Source organism: Mercenaria mercenaria, chromosome 1, assembly GCF_021730395.1.
Source record: "Mercenaria mercenaria strain notata chromosome 1, MADL_Memer_1, whole genome shotgun sequence".
NCBI lineage: Eukaryota > Metazoa > Mollusca > Bivalvia > Venerida > Veneridae > Mercenaria > Mercenaria mercenaria.
The window spans coordinates 65178347-65199734 of NC_069361.1; the positions used below are offsets into that span (position 1 = coordinate 65178347).

The 21388-nt window shown below is 35.4% G+C and overlaps 2 protein-coding genes across 4 annotated transcripts in view; one reads left to right on the top strand and one right to left on the bottom strand.

Moving 5' to 3' along the window:
* Nucleotides 1-1712, bottom strand: part of LOC123566034 (exportin-5-like) — an 88926-nt gene extending 87214 nt beyond the window's left edge. Inside the window, exon 1 of the mRNA XM_053549677.1 lies at nucleotides 1554-1712. Within this exon, the coding sequence (XP_053405652.1) occupies nucleotides 1554-1646 (93 nt within the window). The 5' untranslated portion in view covers nucleotides 1647-1712. The remainder of the gene's footprint in view (nucleotides 1-1553) is intronic.
* Nucleotides 1713-1719: 7 nt separating this feature from the next.
* The window catches only part of LOC123535587 (uncharacterized), a 36765-nt gene continuing 17096 nt past the window's right edge, over nucleotides 1720-21388 (top strand). The window contains exon 1 of one of the 3 annotated variants that reach the window (XM_053549688.1): nucleotides 1720-1765. The gene's annotated coding sequence lies outside the window, so the exon portion shown is untranslated. The remainder of the gene's footprint in view (nucleotides 1766-21388) is intronic. The other 2 variants (XM_045318304.2, XM_053549680.1) reach the window with 2 other exon arrangements.

Genomic DNA, 21388 nt, shown 5'->3' on the forward strand with positions numbered 1-21388 from the left:
GCAACAGTTGTCATATTTCTCTTAAATGTAGACTTTTTATTAAAATTGCACTAAAAAATCTCGTCAGAAATGACAGAAATATCCGAAAATCACGGTCGCGAAAACGGGTGACAAATTCGGAAAACGTAAGTTGGAATTAAATATTTGATAAAATACCTATGTTTTATTGCTTTTCTATCATCATAGCTATTCAATACTTACAATTTCTGCTTGTCTAAAGCATTTTTATTTGTTTTTGCCCAAACTAACCCTCGGCAATCATAGAAAATTTGTCTAACGGCCGACTGCTCATAAAATCGTATCAGGTGCACAAAATGGTGATTATAATTATCCAGTTTGTTATTCAATAATCTAATTATCGCCAATTAACTGCCTGATCAAATAAAAAAAATTGCAAATTGGCTCCCTCCCTTTCAATAACGGATGTTGTGTCTACACAGATTATGGATTTTTCACACCTTTTGGTTCGTAAAACTGGCAATATTCGTAGTTTTGCAGACAGATAGCTTCGGGCCATTTTCGCCAATTAGAAAATTTCGGAGCCACATTTAATTTTTTGTCGCAAATGGCTCAAGTGGCGATCGACAGCGTGACCCCTGATTTTATGAAAAATCGACCGTTTTTATAGAATTTTGCCAACACTTCTGTTAAAACCTTTTTTAAATCATTATAGAATTCAAACTATATTACTTCTCAATCGGTGTTGAAAATCTGAAGCCATAAAATAAAAAAATGAATGCGTGACGCGCGTTTTTTGTATACATGTCGATGAACAAAAGTAACGGCGTTGTAAGTTAGGCATTACGATAGGTCACACGTGCTCGTGGAATGGAAAATTACCCGCATGGCGTTTTGATATCTATACGATTCGCGGGTAAATTCCAGTCAGTGGTAAATAAAAAATATTGTCGTTTACAGCTTTATTTGTTTAAAACAATTTACATACACAGGTATGATTAATCACTCCATTAGTGACACATTTTCTAATTAATGTTGCCGTATTGATTCAAAGTAATAACCATTGCTCCTAGAGCAGCCGAAGTATACCGAAACAGATGCCATATACGTATATTCGGATAAACGAATAGCCCGGTTATTCGCATATTTTGCTTTGACAAATTGGGTATGCAAATAAGCGGACTCCACTGTAATTATACTGGAATGAAAGACTTGTTCATTCTTGTGCAAAAATTGGTGGGGCTATGAAAAATTCTGTCGGGCTACAAAGAATTGGAAGTCCGTAGCCCCATTGGCTACGGTGTTAAAAATTTAATGTCACACACTGCAACTAACAGGCAACATCACGTTTAAAGGATACATCAATTATTCACAATATCACCTGCCCTGATTCTAACCAGTTTTTAACCATTCTCCTTCTTGCTTTTTACCACTACTTTTTACTCTTTTTAACATTTTTGCTAGTTGAAGTGCGAAGTCTAGGTCCCCAGCAGGGGTTTGTCTATATGGAAGATAGATAGACAGATAGATATCCGAAAAATACTATCCGAATTTAACATTTTACCTACAAAAAGAAATATGCTATTTCTGCATACCTGATGAGCTGTTTGTCGATCTGCTGGCGTAGCATTAGGACTCATAATAACCTGGACAGAAGAAACCAATGTATTAACATCATCTTGGTTCATTTTCACGGGAATTTCGGTGGCCCGGTAAATTACTGTACAATTCTAGAGAGTAACTTCCCTTTAATCTGTGTGACCTGACGCTTGCACGAAAACCTTGCCCGTCGCGAGGATTCTGAAAGGTATTAAATATATTGGAATTTCCTACGTTATACGAGACAAATTTACATTCATTTCGTGTCAGATATCATAATTAAGCAATGTGTTTGAGAATTATGACAATAAATTTGTTCCACATGGTCAGAGATTTACAAATCTAACATTTCTTTTTAGGTCATTAGGTGGGCAGATGCGTCGTTACTCCTATCAGCAGGCTGGTAACATTGCCCGATCGGGCTTATGACACAAAAAGTAATATTTCTTGAAAAATAATGAAGATATTTTTTTCAAACTTTGTCCATTTGTTAAGCATAACAAATGATACAAATTAGAATAAAAATAAGGAAGTGTCTAGGGGTACGGATCCGTACCTCTAGAATCTGATTCTAGAGGTACGGATCCGTACCTCTAGACAAGCCTGTAAGGGGTTTTCTAGGGGTACGGACCTCCGATTTTCAAGAGATTAAGGGTCATTTACATTTCAAATTTTGTTGAAAATGAAATAACAAATAAGACTTCATCATAATTCACCTTAAACTTAAACCTAAATGGTTTACAGACAACACCGTTCACCCGATTTGTTACATTTTCTTTCGAAACATAAATAACCGAGGAACACCAAATAAATCATAAGGATTCGAACTGGCAGAAAAAAATACAAAGATTAAACAAAATAATGTTAAATATGTTGGGGAAAAAACTATTTTTAATGATAATTAACCCTTAGGGTATTTATGTTTTCCACTCATTTGGTAGCCGTTACGAGATACAAGGGACGTTTTCACAAACAGTTTTCTTTACTTAATGTCGGTTAATTGATTATTAAACAATCAGTTCCGTGCCGATTATCATAATATCTTGTTAAATAACAAAATAAATAGGTGCATATTATTATGCTTAATTTATTTTTTTTTCTGCTGAATTTCAAATAGAAATCATTTAAGGGTTACATGCACTCACTTATATGTTATCAACAGTTTATTTTACAACAAACTGATCGGCACGGAACATTTTATTCATTTGGAGTTCCTCGGTTATTTTGGTTTTGAAATAGAAGGTAAACAATCGGGTGAACGCTGGTATCTGTAAACCATTTAGATCCAAGTTTTAAGTGAACACTGGTTAAGTCTTACTTTTTTATTTCATTTTCAACAAAATTTAAGATATATATAACCCTAAATCTCTAGAAAAAGGAGGTCCGTACCCCTAGAAAACCCCTAACAGGATTGTCTAGAGGTACGGATCCGTACCTCTAGAATCAGATTCTAGAGGTACGGATCCGTACCCCTAGACACTTCCTAAAAATAACTGGTTGCCTTCAGTTTTGGTAGAATTATTTCCCCTTTTCATAGTCCAAAAACACAATGTTCTAATGCTAAGTTTAAAACAAAAAAGGGTTAAATGGCTTTCTAATGCTCTAAATTATTGCGTTGGTACATGAATGTAAGCATTTTACTCTGCTTTCACTTACAACATTATAGAGAAATGTTAGTCCTAAAAAAATTGCTCATACATCTGCACTACACGGCTACTAAACGCTAGCGCCACCACCAAATTGTGGTGATAAGGAAAAGAGCTATCGACATTTCCGTGGTGCAGCTATCGCCCGTTTGAAAATGTAAACACGTGAGTAAAATTTATATTTTATCTTACATTTTTATTGATAGAACTTTTTTCAAAAATCGGAGAATGAAGTTCCATGAAACAACACTTTAACTAGTGGTTGGCTGTAATTTCATTAAAATCATATGCAAATTGTGGTGTCAGGAGCTTTTCTCCCGAATCTGACAGTGGCACATTTTCATATCGGCCAGTATTCGAACGCCATTCCGATTAATGGACAAACTGTAAGAACATACCTGCGCATGCAAATGGTGTAGAAATGATAAATAACTATATAGGCACACACCATGAATAATAGAATCTCGGGTTAGAAGAAATATTCCAGGATTTTTAAAAGTGGTGGCGCTAAAACTCTAGTGATGGCGCTATACAGTAGTGGTGGCGCTGTTACGGCATTCAGTAATACGAACTGCTGACGCATCCGGAACAAAACAAACAACAACATTCTCTAACTGATAATATTCCTGCAAGGAATCATGTTATTAAAGAAAGAAAAACACGATCATAGTTTATTTACCTTTATGAAACATTCTCTATCCAAGAAAAAAAAGAACAAAATACTCACAGACCCTTGGGACTCTTATAGTCAAGGTAAATTTCCTTTGTTTAAAATGTTAATGTAGAATTATTTCTAACCTTTAAATATTCTACCTAAATACAAACGTAAGTGTACTTTAAATTCAGGTCATGAAAAATAGTAGCAATACTTATATTTCAAACAAAGATTTGTGTAGAATTTATTTGTTATATTAAGATTCTGAAAGTTACTTGCCTTTGTATTTTTACGTGGTTTGCATGCATTGTAAACAAAAGACCCTACTTTCACAATTCTTTCTGAAAAGTACAGTACATTTTCAATTCCAATCGATTAAATATGATTAATCAATACAGCTTAGATGCACAATCTGAATCCATATACATGTAGATTATTTTGCGATCATGTACAGGTTACTACATATATTTTGTTGAGTAACATAATTTAGGTGTAGTGTGGGATATGTTGATAACATCAATTATTATAGAAATTTTCATATTTTAAAATTGAATATATCAGCCACTAATCATATACAACAGCGCCACCACTACTGTTTAGCGCCACCACTTGGATGATAGCGCCATCATTTTCAAAAATAGTCGTGTTGTAACTTTTTACTGTATTTTTCGTAATTCTTTGGTGTATGGGAATACGTGTTATTCAGTTCTACACGATTTACCTGCGCAGGTATATTTTTACAGTGTGTCTTATCATCGGAATGGAGTTCGAATACTAGCCGATATGAAAATATGCCACTGTCAAATTCGGGAGAAAAGCTCCTGGCACCACAATTTGCATAATATTTTAATGAAATTACAGCCAACCACTAGTAAAAGTGTTGTTACACGGAACTACATTCTCCGATTTTCGAAAAAAGTTTTATCAATAAAAATATAAGATAAAATATAAATTTTACTCACGTGTTTACAAGTAGAAACGGGCGATAGCTGCACCACGGAAATGTCAATAGCTCTTTTCCTTATCACCACAATTTGGTGGTGGCGCTAGCGTTTAGTAGCCGTGCACTAGAAACAAAGTATTTACCCTAAATATATAGAATAAAGGTATTGGCGCACAAGTTTGCAGCACTAGAAAGCCATTGAACCCTTTTCTGTTTTAAACATTGCATTAAAACCACAGGCACCAGTATCGGACCTGGGACAAAAATATGTTTGTTTTCATCCTAAATGAGTTAAAAATGAAAAATATGTAGTGAAATATGAGCCCCCTTCAAAATATACATATGTCTACTGAAGGCCAGAATCTCGAGAATCGAGCCTGCGAGCAATGGGTTCACTTCCAGGGCCATTGTGAAATAAATTCTCTAGACAATTAAACAAACTACCTATCAATATTTCACGTGTACATTTAGCTACAAAATGAGACCAACCCCAAGTCTCTAGCCCTTCCCATTCATGAAATATCTATCAGAAAACGAGTGCCTATCTGTTGAAAGTTCCAGGTAGATAGAAATGTGGCACAATGGAGCGGTACGAAATCACGGACTAAAAGATGTTTGTCAGCCTAGCAAGGATCAAATTCATTTGACATTAATAACAAGTATTACTAAATATGCAAATTATGGCCACTCACCACCGTCAGTATCATCTGCTACACGCGATATTTACTATATTATTTTTCCGTCGGTCTTTCAATTGTATTATCCGCCATTGAAACCGATACGATAATATCAGAGTAATTTTGTGCGAAACGATACGGTTCTGTCGCTATTGGCCAATCAGAAATTGCGTTTAAAAATACCTTACGAATTCTGTTCAATGGCGTAGCATTCAATTGAAAGACTGCGGAAAAATTTGAAACGCCAATATCGCGTGTTTGAGATGCTACTGACGATTGTGAGTGGCCCTAGTTTATGTATTTATTTATACTATTTAGTATTTTTAGCTCACCTGTCACAAAGTGACAAGGTGAGCTTTTGTGATCACGCAGCGTCCGTCGTCCGTCCGTGCGTGCGTGCGTAAACTTTTGCTTGTGACCACTCTAGAGGTCACATTTTTCATGGGATCTTTATGAATATTGGTCAGAATGTTCATCTTGATGATATCTAGGTCAACTTCGAAACTGGGTCATGTGCAGTCCAAAACTAGGTCAGTAGGTCTAAAAATAGAAAATCCTTGTGACCTCCCTAGAGGCCATATTTTTCAATGGATCTTCATAAAAATTGGTCAGAATGTTCATCTTGATGATATCTAGGTCAAGTTCGAAACTGGGTTACGTACCATCAAAAACTAGGTCAGTAGGTCAAATAATAGAAAATCCTTGTGACCTCTCTGGTGGTCATATTTTTCATGGGATCTGCATGAAAATTGGTCAGAATGTTCATCTTGATGAAATCTAGGTCAAGTTCGAAACTGGGTCACGTCCGGTCCAAAACTAGGTCAGTAGGTCAAATAATAGAAAAACCTTGTGACCTCTGTGGAGGCCGTATTTTTCATTGGATCTGCATGAAAATTGATCAGAATGTTCATCTTCATGATATGTAGGTCAAGTTTGAAACTGGGTCACGTGCAGTCAAAAACTAGGTCAGTAAGTCAAATAATAGAAAAACCCTGTGACCTCTGTAGAGGCCATATTTTTCACGGGATCTGCATGAAAATTGGTCAGAATGTTCATCTTGATGATATCTAGGTCAGGTTTGAAACTGGGTCACATGCAGACAAAAATTAGGTCAGTAGGTCAAATAATAGAAAAAACCTTGTGACCACTCTAGAGGCCATAGTTTTCATGGGATCTGTATGAAAGTTGGTCTGAATGTTCATCTTGATGTTGTCTAGGTCAAGTTTGAAACTGGGTTACATGCGGTCAAAACTAGGTCAGTACGTCTAAAAATAGAAAAACCTTGCGACCTTTCTAAAGGCCATATATTTCACAAGATCTATATAAAAATTGGTGAGAATGTTCACCTTGATGATATCTAGGTCAAATACAAAACTGGGTCACATGCCTTCAAAAACTGGGTTATTATGTCAAATAATAAAAAAAACCTTGTGACCTCTCTAGAGGCCATATTTTTCAATGGATCTTCATGAAAATTGGTCAGAATTTTTATCTTGATGATATCTAGGTCAAGTTCAGAAGTAGGTCACATGAGCTCAAAAACTAGGTCACTGTGTCAAATAATAGAAAAAACGACGTCATACTCAGTTCATGTGGGGGCAGGTGAGCGATTCAGGACCATCATGGTCCTCTTGTTTATTGAATTTGACCCTTGCTTGGCTGACAAACATATTTTAGTCCGTGATTTCGTACCGTTTCGTTGTGCCACATTTCTATCTACCTGGAACTTTCAGCAGAAAGGCACTCGTTTTCTGATAGATATTTCATGAATGGGTAGTGCTACAGACTTGGGGTCGGTCTCATTTTGTAGCTAAATGTACACGTGAAATGGTGATAGGTAGTTTGTTTAATTGTCTAGATAATTTATTTCACAACGGCCCGGGAAGTGAACCCATTGCTCGCAGGCTCGATTCTCGAGATTCTGGCCTTCAGTAAACATATGTATATTTTGAAGGGGGCTCATATTTCACTACATATTTTTCATTTTTAACTCATTTAGGATGAAAACAAACATATTTTTGTCCCAGGTCCGATACTGGTGCCTGTGATTAAAACATAATATTTTTGGACTTCAAAAATTATGCATCATAAAAATCTGAAAAAGGGAAGTAATTCTAACTAAACTGAAGGCAACAAAGTTATTTCTATCTTGATAAGCATTATATGTAATGCTTAATAAATGGACCAAGTTTGAAAGAAATATCTTCATTATTTGTCAAGAAATATTACTTTTTGTGTCATAAGCCCGATCGGGCAATGTTACCAGCCTGATCAGGCTTCAGACAGACAGACTTCAGTGGCTGTCTTCTTTTACTCACAGTTTCTCACCACAACTAACTCTGTAGCACCCTTTGTTGAGAACTCTGCTTGTCTTGTGTTGCATGTTGGGCTAATCTCTATCAAAACTTTTCTTTTGACATAATTTCCTGTTGCATTTATATATTGAGTAGTAGATCATTATGCAAATTACCTTGGAGGTGAAAGCAGGACCTCGCAATTCGTAGCGAATTAACTAGCGGTGTGGGTTGTGATGTTTTAATTCTCAAATAAAACAAATCAAGAGTCATCTTTTTTATCATCTGTAGTCCTTACGCTATGGTACAATCTATATATTTTACAAAAAAAGTAGGGTTTTTGTGATAATTAATTTTGTGGCATTTTAAAACGGTCTGGAAAAAGTGACAGATTATGTATTGTCTGCTCTTTGGCGCTACGGATCAGATATAAGTCTTGTCTTGTCTATAATTAAAACAAGTTCCCAAGCTTATTCAACATTTTCTCAGTTTGCTATATACATAAACTAAATATTTGAGAACATAACATTTTTTTTTATTCAACTTCTTTGCTTGAAATCATAGCAGTTGTTTCTTTCATCTCTTCAAGTGTCTTGAAAAAGAATTTTTGTTTGTTTTGTTTTTCTTTTTAAGAAAGAACAGATCAAATAAATAGTAAATTAATTTTCTGATATTTTTATGTCTTTTTTAAATAAGCTGATTTTCTAAATGTTTTAATGCTCTGAAATAATTATATTGTTGCCATTTTCTGAAATGTACTTTGTGCGATATATTTTATTTAGTTAATGTAAAATGCTATAATGTCAAAGTACATTAAGTATGAAAGTCATTTAAATAAAGTTGAAAACTTATACTTTATTCTATATGAAATCTTATTACAAACATTTTTAGCTCGACTATTCGAAGAATAGTCTAGCTATAGTATTCTACTCACCCTGGCGTCGGCGTCACACCTTGGTTAAGTTTTTGCATGCAAGTACATACAGCCATCAATTAAAGGCATATAGCTTTGAAACTTATTTTTTCTTTTTCTAGGTCAATTACCAACCTCTCTGGGTCAAGTCCCATAACTCTGACATGTATTTTGAGCAAATTATGCCCCCTTTTGGACTTAGAAAATTTTGGTTAAAGTTTTACATGCAAATTACTATCTCCAAAACTAATGCAGATATTGATTTGAAACTTCACATGTGTCTTCGGGGTTATAAAACTAGTTGATAGCAGCAAGTCCCATAACTCTGACATTCATTTTGGCCAAATTATGCCCCCTTTTGGACTTAGAAAGTTCTGGTTAAAGTTTTGCGTGCAAGTACATACAGCTATTTCTAAAAGGCATATAGATTTGAAACTTATTTTTTCTTTTTCTAGATCAATTACCAACCTCACTGGGTCAAGACCCATAACTCTGACATGTATTTTGAGCAAATTATGCCCCCTTTTAGACTTTGAAAATTCTGGTTAAAGTTTTACATGCAAGTTTCTATCTCCAAAACTAATGCAGATATTGATTTGAAACTTCACATGTGTCTTCGGGGTTATAAAACTAGTTGATAGCAGCAAGTCCCATAACTCTGACCTTCATTTTGGCCAAATTATGCCCCCTTTTGGACTTAGCAAATTCTGGTTAAAGTTTTGCGTGCAAGTACATACAGCTATTTCTAAAAGGCATATAGATTTGAAACTTATTTTTACTTTTTCTAGATCAACTACTAACCTCACTGGATCAAGTCCCATAACTATGGCATGTATTTTGGGCAAATTATGCCCCCGTTTGGACTTTGAAAATTCTGGTTAAAGTTTTACATGCAAGTTTCTATCTCCAAAACTAATGCAGATATTGAACTGAAATTTCACATGTGCCTTCGAGGTTATAAAACTAGTTAAGAGCAGCAAGTCCCATAACTGATATGCATTTTGGTCAAATTATTCCCCCTTTTGAACTTAAAACTCTTTTGATATTTAACCTTTTTGGGTAATATTTTCCTGCTTCTGGGACAATATTTCGAATAGTCGAGCTTGGCTGTCTTACGGACAGCTCTTGTTTTTTTTGAAGAAGAAGAAATGTCCTTCCAGCCAAAATTTAGTTTGGTGAATTAATTTTAAAGTTAAAAATGAACTAAATGTTCGGGCATAAGTATTGGTTAAAGTTTTTTATGTAGTAGCTCTATTAATCCCTTTGTCAACTGACACGCAAATAACAATAATGTGCATCTTCCAAATATCATAAAACCCTGAAGGCATACATCAAACGGATAAGACAGGAAATTACCGAGTGTATATCAAAATCCCCTTGATCAAAATCCCCTCCACTGAAAAATGACTGGGTGTTACAAAATCCCCTTCATACTTTTGCAGGGGGTATCATAATCCCCTCTGTAATTTTCATTACAGATATAGAGATATCAGTGCTCCAAATTAAATTATGTTTGCTAAAGGCATTGTATTTACGTGCTTTATGCAATAGACTTTTAAATTGTGTATAGTTGTATTTGAACTTGATGAAATAAGTAAAAATCACAGAGGGGATTATGATACCCCCTGCAAAAGTATGAAGGGGATTTTGTAACACCCTGTCAGTTTTCAGTGAAGGGAATTTTGATCAAGGGGATTTTGATTGTCTCCCGAAATTACCATAAGGCCCCGAAGGGGTACAACAGAGGGATAAAACAAACAGGAAATCAATCCATTAATAGGTGATAGTCATTAGGAACTGTTCAAAACTGATTTTCGTCAATATACCACATACTGATTGGTTTCCATAGTGATTTATGATTTATGACTGGAATGAATGCTTTAATTTTGTGGTATGTGGAAGCAGTCAATTGACCTTACGCCAGTGTTGATTGACAGGTTCCAACTGACCAATCAGATAACAGAACTGATAAGCCTTGTTGTTAGCCGCCATTTTGTCCGTCAAACTTAGTGCCGGACTCGCCAGTCAAAGAATATAAATACCACCGAAAAATCGTCCAAAATGGTAAAAAGGTGACGTTACGACACCTTTACACCAGACACAAGGAAGAGAGTGTAATACTAGAGCGCTTCCCTTTTCCAAATCCACTCTCAGACCTCGCATATTGTCAACGATGTATCAGGCTCTGTGGACGTCCTCAAGAATAGTTGATCTTAAAATTTTATTTTATTTATTTTGTTGGGTTTAACGTCGCACCGACACAATTTTAGGTCATATGGCGACTTTCCAGCTTTTAATGGTGGAGGAAGACCCCAGGTGCCCCTCCGTGCACAATTTCATCACGAGCGGGCACCTGGGTAGAACCACCGACCGTCCGTGAGCCAGTTGGATGGCTTCCTCACGTGAAGAATTCTACGCCCCAAATGATGTTTCGAACCCACATCGATGAGGGGCAAATGGTTTGAAGTCAACGACTCTAGCCACGGAGGCCCCTGATCTAAAAAATCCTATAAGAGTGTTTAAAAGCAAAGCAATTCGACTTAGCACTCATTGTGTTATAACGTTTTAATTATTTCATTTAAATCAGTGTAAAATTCTATGAAAATTAACTTTCTTATTTAACAAAAGTGCCAAGTATTCTTTATTCAATAGTAAAAATATTCCATCAGTTACCAGAGTAACTGGTATGTACTGATAAATCACAAGTATTTGATGTTCTATATTATTTGAATGGTAACATGTAAATATTATGCCTTAATGTACTGGAAACATGATTTATGCATTTTTAGCTCACCTGAGCAATGCTCAGGTGAGTTTTTCTGATCGCTCAATGTCCGGCGTCCGTCGTCTGTCGTCCGTCGTCTGTCAACATTTAGCTTGTGTATGCGATAGAGGCTGTATTTTTCAATTAATCTTCATGAATATTGGTCAGAATGATAACCTTGAAGAAATCTAGGCCGAGTTCGAAAATGGGTCATCTCGGGTCAAAAACTAGGTCACTAGGTCAAATCAAAGAAAAACCTTGTGTATGCGATAGAGGCTGTATTTTTCATTTAATCTTCATGAATATTGGTCAGAATGATAACTTTGATGAAATCTAGGCCGAGTTCGAAAATGGGTCATCTGGGGTCAAAAACTAGGTCACTAGGTCAAATCAAAGAAAAACCTTGTGTATGCGATAGAGGCGGTATTTTTCAATTAATCTTCATGAATATTGGTCAGAATGATAACCTTGATGAAATCTAAGCCGAGTTCGAAAATGGGTCATCTCGGGTCAAAAACTAGGTCACTAGGTCAAATCAAAGAAAAACCTTGTGTATGCGATAGAGGCTGTATTTTTCAATTTTTCTTCATGAATATTGGTCAGAATGATAACCTTGATGAAATCTAGGCCGAGTTCGAAAATGGGTCATCTGGGGTCAAAAACTAGGTCACTAGGTCAAATCAAAGAAAAACCTTGTGTATGCGATAGAGGCGGTATTTTTCAATTGATCTTCATGAATTTTGGTCAGAATGATTACCTTGGTGAAATCTAGGCCGAGTTCGAAAATGGGTCATCTTGGGTCAAAAACTAGGTCACTAGGTCATATCACGTAAAAACCTTGTGTATGCGATAGAGGCTGTATTTTTCAATTGATCTTCATGAATTTTGGTCAGAATGATTATCTTGATGAAATTTAGACCAAGTTCGAAAATAGGTCATCTCGGGTCAAAAACTAGGTCACTAGGTCAAATCAAAGAAAAACCTTGTGTATGCAGTAGAGGCTGTATTTTTCAACTGATCTTCATGAAATTTAGCCGGAATGATTACCTTGATAAAATCTAGGCCGTGTTCGAAAATGGGTCATCTCGGGTCAAAAACTAGGTCACTAGGTCAAATCGAAGAAAAACATTGTGTATGCAATAGAGGATGTATTTTTCAATTGATCTGTATGAAATTTGGTCAGAATGATTGTCTTGATGAAATCTAGGTCGATTTTGAATATGGGTTATCTGAGGTCAAAAACTAGGTCACTAGGTCAAATTAAAGAAAAATCTTGTGTATGCGATAGAGACTGTTTTTTTCAATTGATTTTTATGAAATTTGGTCAGGTTGATTGCCTTAATGAAATCTAGGTCGAATTTGAATATGGGTCATCTGAGGTCAAAAACTAGGTCACTTGGTCAAATCAAAGAAAAAACTTCTGTATGTGAAAGAGGCTGTATTTTTCAGTTGATCTTCATGAATTTTGGTCAGAATGATTGCCTTGATAAAATCTAGGTCGAGTTTGAACATGGGTGATCTAGGGTCAAAAACTAAGTCATATCTAAGAAAATGCTTGTTTTATCGCAAGAGACCAATTTTTTGGTCCAATTTTAATGAAAATTGGTCAGAATATTTGTTTCCTTGAAATCACTAGGTCAAACATGTTTTACACTGTTATGGAGTGTTTCTTAGGTGAGCGACCTAGGGCCATCTTGGCCCTCTTGTTTAAGGTTTACATCAATCTCCCACTGGTGTATGTTAAGTCATACCTGGGTGATAATACAACAAATAATAAACATGATAAAAAACTATGATTAATATAAGATTATTTTTAATGAGTCTAATCAACAATGTTCCAGGTGCTCAAAGTTTTGACTTAGCACTCGGTGTGTGCTTTCGTCCTAAATTTCATTTTAATAGACAGCGTAAACTTCGTCTAAAATTCCAGAAAAAATAGTATATTTCGTATAAAGAAGATATGTTCTTAAACAAAAAATTATACATTCATTCTGTATACTTTATAAAGAAATTTGGTAGGCTCAAACATTGTTTTAAGCTGCGATGTGCCGGTATATGTCTTGAAATATGAGTATGGACTATATCATCGCCTTGGACTATATCTTATTTATTTATCATTTACACGTTTTAATTCTAATAACAGAACTTTCTTTACTTATACTTAAAACACATCATGTCTAAGTATTAGACATTAAATGCTATGTATCTGAATAATGTTGAACAATGATATGAGCATCTTAAATGAGTTCCGGTATTTCGAAATCCAACGTTTCTTAAATGACACAAGTGACAATTTTTACATGTAAATTACCTTATTTAATTTATCTAATTATTTTGAAATAGGATTCAGAATCCACAGTCTGATTTCAACCTTAATTAATAAAAATCAATGTTCTAGTCTGCTTAATATAGTCATACCCTACATTATTTCCGGGAGATCGAAATTTGACGTTTCTATAATGAAAAAGAAACGGACAATAAAAAAACCCCCACAAAATCAGCTATTATAGTATAATGGTTTCAGAGATTTCCGTCTTTTTTACGTGTTTTCCGCTCGGCCCCCTGCCTTGTTTAGTTTTCCGCATACTCGGGTGCAGTTCCCGGCTTTTAACAACAACGTATCGTTGTTTTTTGTAGAATTTATGTTTCTCTACAGAACATCCACTTATTAACGATTGTGTTTTGTCTTTTCACTTTAGAAATACGTGTGAATTGAGGTAGCGTACGCCGAAATCAACTAGAATGTCCGGCAAAATATTTCTGCCGCTGCCATTTGATTCTTTTGTTTGTCGGGCCTAGCATGAATTGTTCCCCCTGAAAACTGGTAGGCGTGGCTACAGGCTATCCGGCGTAAGGTCAATTGTGACAGTCTAACAATTAACAACAAAAAATGGATATTGAAAACTACAAGATATGACTAACATTATTCTAGACAAAACGTACAAATTATCGTTCTCAGTTTTAAATAATTGACAGAACAGAGATCAGTATTTTTTTTAGTATTTTCGTAATTGGAAGTCATCAATTTATTGATACATCCTGGCTGTTCGTAAAAAAGAAACTAGCATGCAGTTATTATATATATATCATTTTATCTCCGCTTGTAACACAGTAGCTCTAGATGTCATATTACATTAAAACAATTGTAACATATAAAAAACTGCTTTGTGTTATAAATGCTATTGTGATCCTGATACGCTCCGAGGGAGAAAAAAATCCCTTCTCCAGTATTCACGCATAATGTGCTATTAAGCTTTAAATTATGACACCACTCATTAAATTTCATACGAATCAGAATTTAGGTAAGAGGTGTTGATTTGATTAAATTTGGAGTGACTGAATCACTTTTGACACCACAGTATAAGCTATCTGGCTTTCAGAGCTATTTTAATGGCAGGCTACTAAATAGAACGAAAAAAGTGAAACGAATGGAGAAACCTAATTAAATGAACTAGATTTTCAGTTTTATTTACTTTAAAAAGACCTCCGATTTTTTAAATTATAATTTTCATCCAGTCCGTCACAAATATGAGAACTTGCAGCTTACACGGATCAATGATGAATATCACGTCTCCAACCTAAAAAAGAAAGGTTTCTTTCAAGGGAGTGATTTCTGGAACACCATGCTACATTATAAATTCACTACCTTATTAATATTGCCCAAAATTTTACTTTAAAGGCCTAGATTCGCTACTATATAAGTGTCCCCCCCCCCCCCCCCCCCCCCCCCCCCCCCCAAATCCAATATACAACTCCCATCTTATCTGCTGCTTATCAGCGATTATGTAACAGTTACTGATTAGGGCAATTAGCACAGCAGGGACCCCAACTAGACCATGAAGATGTGTGCAGTGGAGTTGAAAGAAATTAATTTTTCTTCTGTGAATGTGGAATGATAATAATAATAATTATTATTTTGATATTATATCGATGATAATAACTATTACTTTAATGTTATAATAATAATAATAATAATAATAATTATTATTATTATTATTATTATTATTATTATTATTATTACATATAGGATGATAAAAGATACAGTAATAATATTGAAAATAACAATGATAATAAAACACAAGTATAGTGAAAACTTCATGAGTTCTTTGTGCTGACAAAAAAATAATATAAAATTATTGTGTTCCATCTATACTCAATTTTCATTTTTAGTTTGTTGCAAAAAGTGACTTTTTTCATGCTTTGCTTTGTAACTTTGAAATGCACATACTGTTTTCAATTTTAGACAAATGTTTTCTAAAGTATTCTGCCAGCTTTAGATGAGTGAAAGTCACTTTTTTCTGAAATATCACAATTCTACAGGCAGAATTTGAAAAAAATAAAAACTTGCATATTTCTTTATGAAAGTTTCTCATTATTTATTATTGTGAAAATAAGTTTCTGGTTATTTTATTATTGTGTTTGATCAACAACATTTTTCTTTACATAGAAATGCCTAAAAAAAACTAGTATAACTTTAAATGTTATTAATTATTCATTAATTTAAAATGAATTACATTGTTTCCCCTTCTCACTAACTGATACACTTGAAAGGTAGACTGACTCTCCAATAAACAATGACCCTTGTTTATTGGAACCATACTGTGATGGTCATTAGCCCCCAACTGTGCTGGTGAAGACAGAAATCCCTTGGCCCACTGCCAAAATCTAGGCCTTTAAGCAAAGAAAAACAACCAGCACTAGTGAAACATGAAACGCTTTTCAATTACAATTTAGCGTTTGCTGTCACCTCCGCTTGTTGCTACGCAACGCAATACACTTAAGTGCCCGGATATCCGACCTGATCAATAAAATGTTGTTTCTTTCGGCTGCGACCAGTGATATGCATTGTATTTTAAGATGTTTAGCCATGCAATATGGTGACATCGCCAGATGCATATTTTAAGTTTTTGATATTGCAGTTTTTCTTGTTTCTAGCAATTTCCTTTTCAATCCTCGATCATTAAGTGATAAGTATTTAGATCTAAGATTTTCAACGTGACTCAATTAAAGTTTAAAGTCTGCCATTGCTTGTACAATGATCTGCAGCTTTATACGTATGTAACAACTATGGCAAAACAAGCAAGGTCACTAAAACGCTTAAAGATCTCAAGTTCTCATCTGGCAATCCCTTAAACAACGCTGTATCAAAAATTCCCTCATTATATTTTTAAAATAAAGTACAGTCCTATTGCAGTTGACCGTAACCATCTCATACCTACAAGGAACCTGAACTACTTACTTGATCCCACAATCATATACGCAGTACCATTCCAACTCCTTTTTTTTAGCTCACCTGTCACAAAGTGACAAGGTGAGCTTTTGTGATCGCGCGGTGTCCGTCGTCCGTGCGTGCGTGCGTGCGTCCGTAAACTTTTGCTTGTGACCACTCTAGAGGTCACATTTTTCATGGGATTTTTATGAAAGTTGGTCAGAATGTTCATCTTGATGATATCTAGGTCAAGTTCGAAACTGGGTCACGTGCCGTCAAAATCTAGGTCAGTAGGTCTAAAAATAGAAAAACCTTGTGACCTCTCTAGAGGCCATATTTTTCATAAGATCTTCATGAAAATTGGTTAGAATGTTCACCTTGATGATATCTAGGTCAAGTTCGAAACTGGGTCACATGGGTTCAAAAACTAGGTCAGTAGGTCTAAAAATAGAAAAACCTTGTGACCTCTCTAGAGGCCATATTTCTCAATGGATTTTCATGAAAATTGGTCAGAATGTTCATCTTGATGATATCTAGGTCAAGTTCGAAACTGGGTCACGTGGGGTTAAAAACTAGGTCAGTAGATCTAAAAATAGAAAAACCTTGTGACCTCTCTAGAGGCCATATTTTTCATAAGATCTTCATGAATATTGGTCAGAATGTTTATCTTGATGATATTTAGGTCAAGTTTGAAACTGGGTCACGTAGGGTCAAAAACTAGGTCATTAGGTCTAAAAATAGAAAAACCTTGTGACCTCTCTAGAGGCCATATTTCTCAATGGATCTTCATGAAAATTGGTCAGAATGTTTATCTTGATGATATCTAGGTCAAGTTTGAAACTGGGTCACATGGGGTTAAAAACTAGGTCAGTAGATCTAAAAATAGAAAAACCTTGTGACCTCTCTAGAGGCCATATTTTTCATGAGATCTTCATGAATATTGGTCAGAATTTTCACCTTGATGTTATCTAGGTCAAGTTCGAAACTGGGTCATGTGGGGTCAAAATCTAGGTCAGTAGATCTAAAAATAGAAAAACCTTGTGACCTCTCTAGAGGCCATATTTCTCAATGGATCTTCATGAAAATTGGTGAGAATGTTCACCTTGATGATATCTAGGTCAAGTTCGAAACTGGGTCACATGCAGTCAAAAACTAGGTCAGTAGGTCTAAAAATAGGAAAACCTTGTGACCTCTCTAGAGGCGATATTTTTCAATGGATCTTCATGAAAATTGGTCAGTATGTTTACCTTGAAGATATCTAGGTCAAGTTCGAAACTGGGTCACGTGGGGTTAAAAACTAGGTCAGTAGATCTAAAAATAGAAAAACCTTGTGACCTCTCTAGAGGCCAAATTTTTCATGAGATCTTCATGAATATTGGTCAGAATGTTCATCTTGATGATATCTAAGTCAAATTCGAAACTGGGTCATGTGGGGTCCAAAACTAGGTCAGTAGGTCTAAAAATAGAAAAAACCTTGTGACCTCTCTAGAGGCCATATTTCTAAATGGATCTTCATGAAAATTAGTGAGAATGTTCAACTTGATGATATCTAGGTCAGGTTCGTAACTGGGTCATGTGCGGTCAAAAACTAGGTCAGTAGGTCGAAAAATAGAAAAACCTTGTGACCTCTCTAGAGGCCATATTTTTCACGAGATCTTCATGAAAATTGGTGAGAATGTTCACCTTGATGATATCTAGGTCAAGTTTAAAAGTGGGTCACGTGCCTTCAAAAACTAGGTCATTAGGTCAAATAATAGAAAAACCTTGCGACCTCTCTAGAGGCCATATTTTTCAATGGATCTTCATGAAAATTGGTCAGAGTTTTTTATCTTGATGATATCTAGGTCACATGTGCTCAAAAACTAGGTCACTATGTCAAATAATAGAAATAACGACGTCATACTCAGTTGAACACTGGGTCATGTGGGGATAGGTGAGCGATTCAGGACCATCATGGTCCTCTTGTTCTAAGAACAATTCTTTCCTGGAATGGTCTCCCCCTATACATACAGTCCAGCCCCAGCTTGTTCACTGAGAGGCTGGCAACTGCAACTTTCTAATCTATATTTATGTTTTTAATCTTAGTAATTGTAGTTCTTTTTTTTAAAACTTTGCACCTAATGTGAGCTTGCTCATCTATTAACAGCCTTCCCTGACAAGCGCCTCCCAGTTATAATCAGTCAGGGGTTCCATTTGACCCGGGTCCGGACCCGGGAGATTTTCAAAAGACGCTCAAAGGACCCGGCATGATACTTACCTGTGTGTCACTCAGGACCCGGGGGCATTTTCCTTTGATAACCCTTTCTCTTATCATTCAGTTTGCTACAATAAAACTGTCTCGTGTATTCTAAATAAACACTCTTGGTTACTGAAAGGACGCATACATTAAACTAATGATATGCGTGACGTGAGTAGTAAGGTACGGAAGGCGGAGTTAAACCACCATTGACAGGCGATTGCTAGGCGGGACTTGTCAGATGACAGCAGTAAATTTCCAATTTCTAATTGGCGAAAATGGCTGGAAGCTATATCTGTTACACGGTATTTGTGGACGAAAATATCTGAAAATTTGATAATCTGTGTAATACACATCATCTGTTATTGAAAGGAGGGGAGCCAATTTGCAACAATTTTATTTGATTAGGCAGTCAATTACATGTATTAACTTTTGTTTTCCGTATTTGTCACCTGTTTTCGCGACATATCTGTCCTTTCTGACGAGATTTTCTGGTGCAATCTTAATAATTAGTCAATAAAAACAGTCCTGTGATTTTTCAGGACTGGCCCTGATTTCAGGCTTTCGGCTACCAGAATTTCCCTATATAACTCTATAGAAAAAGGACATTTCAGGCTTTAGAATCTAGCTTTTCAGCTTTAATCCCAGGCTTGTAAAAAGTCTGCATTTAAGAAAAATATGACAACTCTTGCAAAGGCAGCTAATATTTTGAAGTATTTTTGGTAATATAACATGCAAAGGCATCAAAGCCCACCAACCATTCTTGTAATAGTTTATTACTTAAAACTGAATAAGCCCTGTAATGTTTATTATGAAATAAATACTAATAAAACAACTTTTGGTTAATATAATTGTGTAACCAGCTGCGTATTACTATATAAGAAAATTTAGTCCATAATATTGACTTGTTGTGACAGGACTCCTGTATTTTGGAAAAGGACCCTTCAAAATTTGGGACTCTTTGGTTTTCAGATCTAGTGGAACCTCTGAATCAGAATTGATTGTTGGGCAGTACACCATAGATGTAGATGTTGATCAAGGAAATAGAGACAAACACTGTCACATTTAAAACAAAAAGTATCTATCATATGGGTGGACTGGGGTCCAGATATTCAAAAGAACAGTCTTCCTAGTACTATCTGGGTACAGTAATTTTACTAAATCTCAGGAGGTTCTGAAGCCCAACTGGCCCCCTACAGAGGTGTTGCCCTCGACCTGACCTGCAGCCCTCTTAAGGCGTAAAAAAAAAATTTTTTGTTTCCGGTATCCCGACCTACCCTAAATTTTTTGCCCGACCCTAAATGTTTTTATGGCCTTGGAGAATATTTTTTTTGAACTTTTTAACAAAAAGATGCAAAACTGCACTTTTTATGCTTTAAACATGGCCAGTGATGTTAGAATTCAACTTACTGATGCTCTAAAGACATAACCCCCTTATTTGTAATCATTTTTTGACAAAAAAATAATTTCCGAAAAGTCTCCCTTAATAAAAAAAAATTCCAAAAAAAAATAATTTTCCGACCTACCTACCCTAATTTTTTTGAGCATGTTACCGGAAACAAAGAATTTTTTTTTTAGGCCTAATTGCAGTCGTTTTTTTTCAGCTTTTATCAAGTTTTGGTGTTCAAAGCTTTGGCCTTTTTTTCTGACTAGCAATTGTTCAAAAGAAAACAAAGGGTTTCCCTGGTACAGGCATGTGTTTTGTATTCTGTTTTTGTAGGCAAAAAATACACTTTGCAGAATGTCTGCCCAGACCTTCTGGGACTTCAGATATGGAAACATACTTTTGACTAAATGTAACCTAGAGTTAAGTGAGTTGCATTTTAGTGTGTAAGGTCGTTTCATGATACCGAGCACTTTAGTAGAATTCAAAAGCATTCAGCCTTGTAGTTTTTTAGCTTGACTGTACGAAGTATATGGAGAGCTATCCTACTTGACCTGGCGTCGGCATCATTCCGCGTCCCCACCTTGGTTAAAGTTTTTTTTACACTTTCTCTTTTTTCATCATATCTCTGTAATTACATGATGGATTTGATTCAAACTTTAAATAGTTGTTCAACATCATCACCCACATCATATAACACAAGGTGCATAACTCTGGCACAAATTTTTAATGAATTATTACCCCTTTTTACTTAGAATTTCAGGTTAAAGTTTTGATGTACTTCCACTCTATCTCTGTTATTACTGAATGGATTTGATTCATACTTAAAATAATCGTTCAGCATCATCACCCTCATCATATGACACAATGTTCATAACTCTGGCACAAATTTTTCATGAATTATTCCCCCTTTTTACTTAGAATTTCAGGTTAAAGTTTTGATGCACTTTCACTCTATCTCTGTTATTACTGAATGGATTTGATTCATACTTGAAGTAGTTGTTCAAAATCATCACCCACATCATATGACACAAGGTGCATAACTCTGGTACCAATGTTTCAGGAATTATGCCCCCTTTTACTTAGAATTTATGGTTAATTTTGATGCAT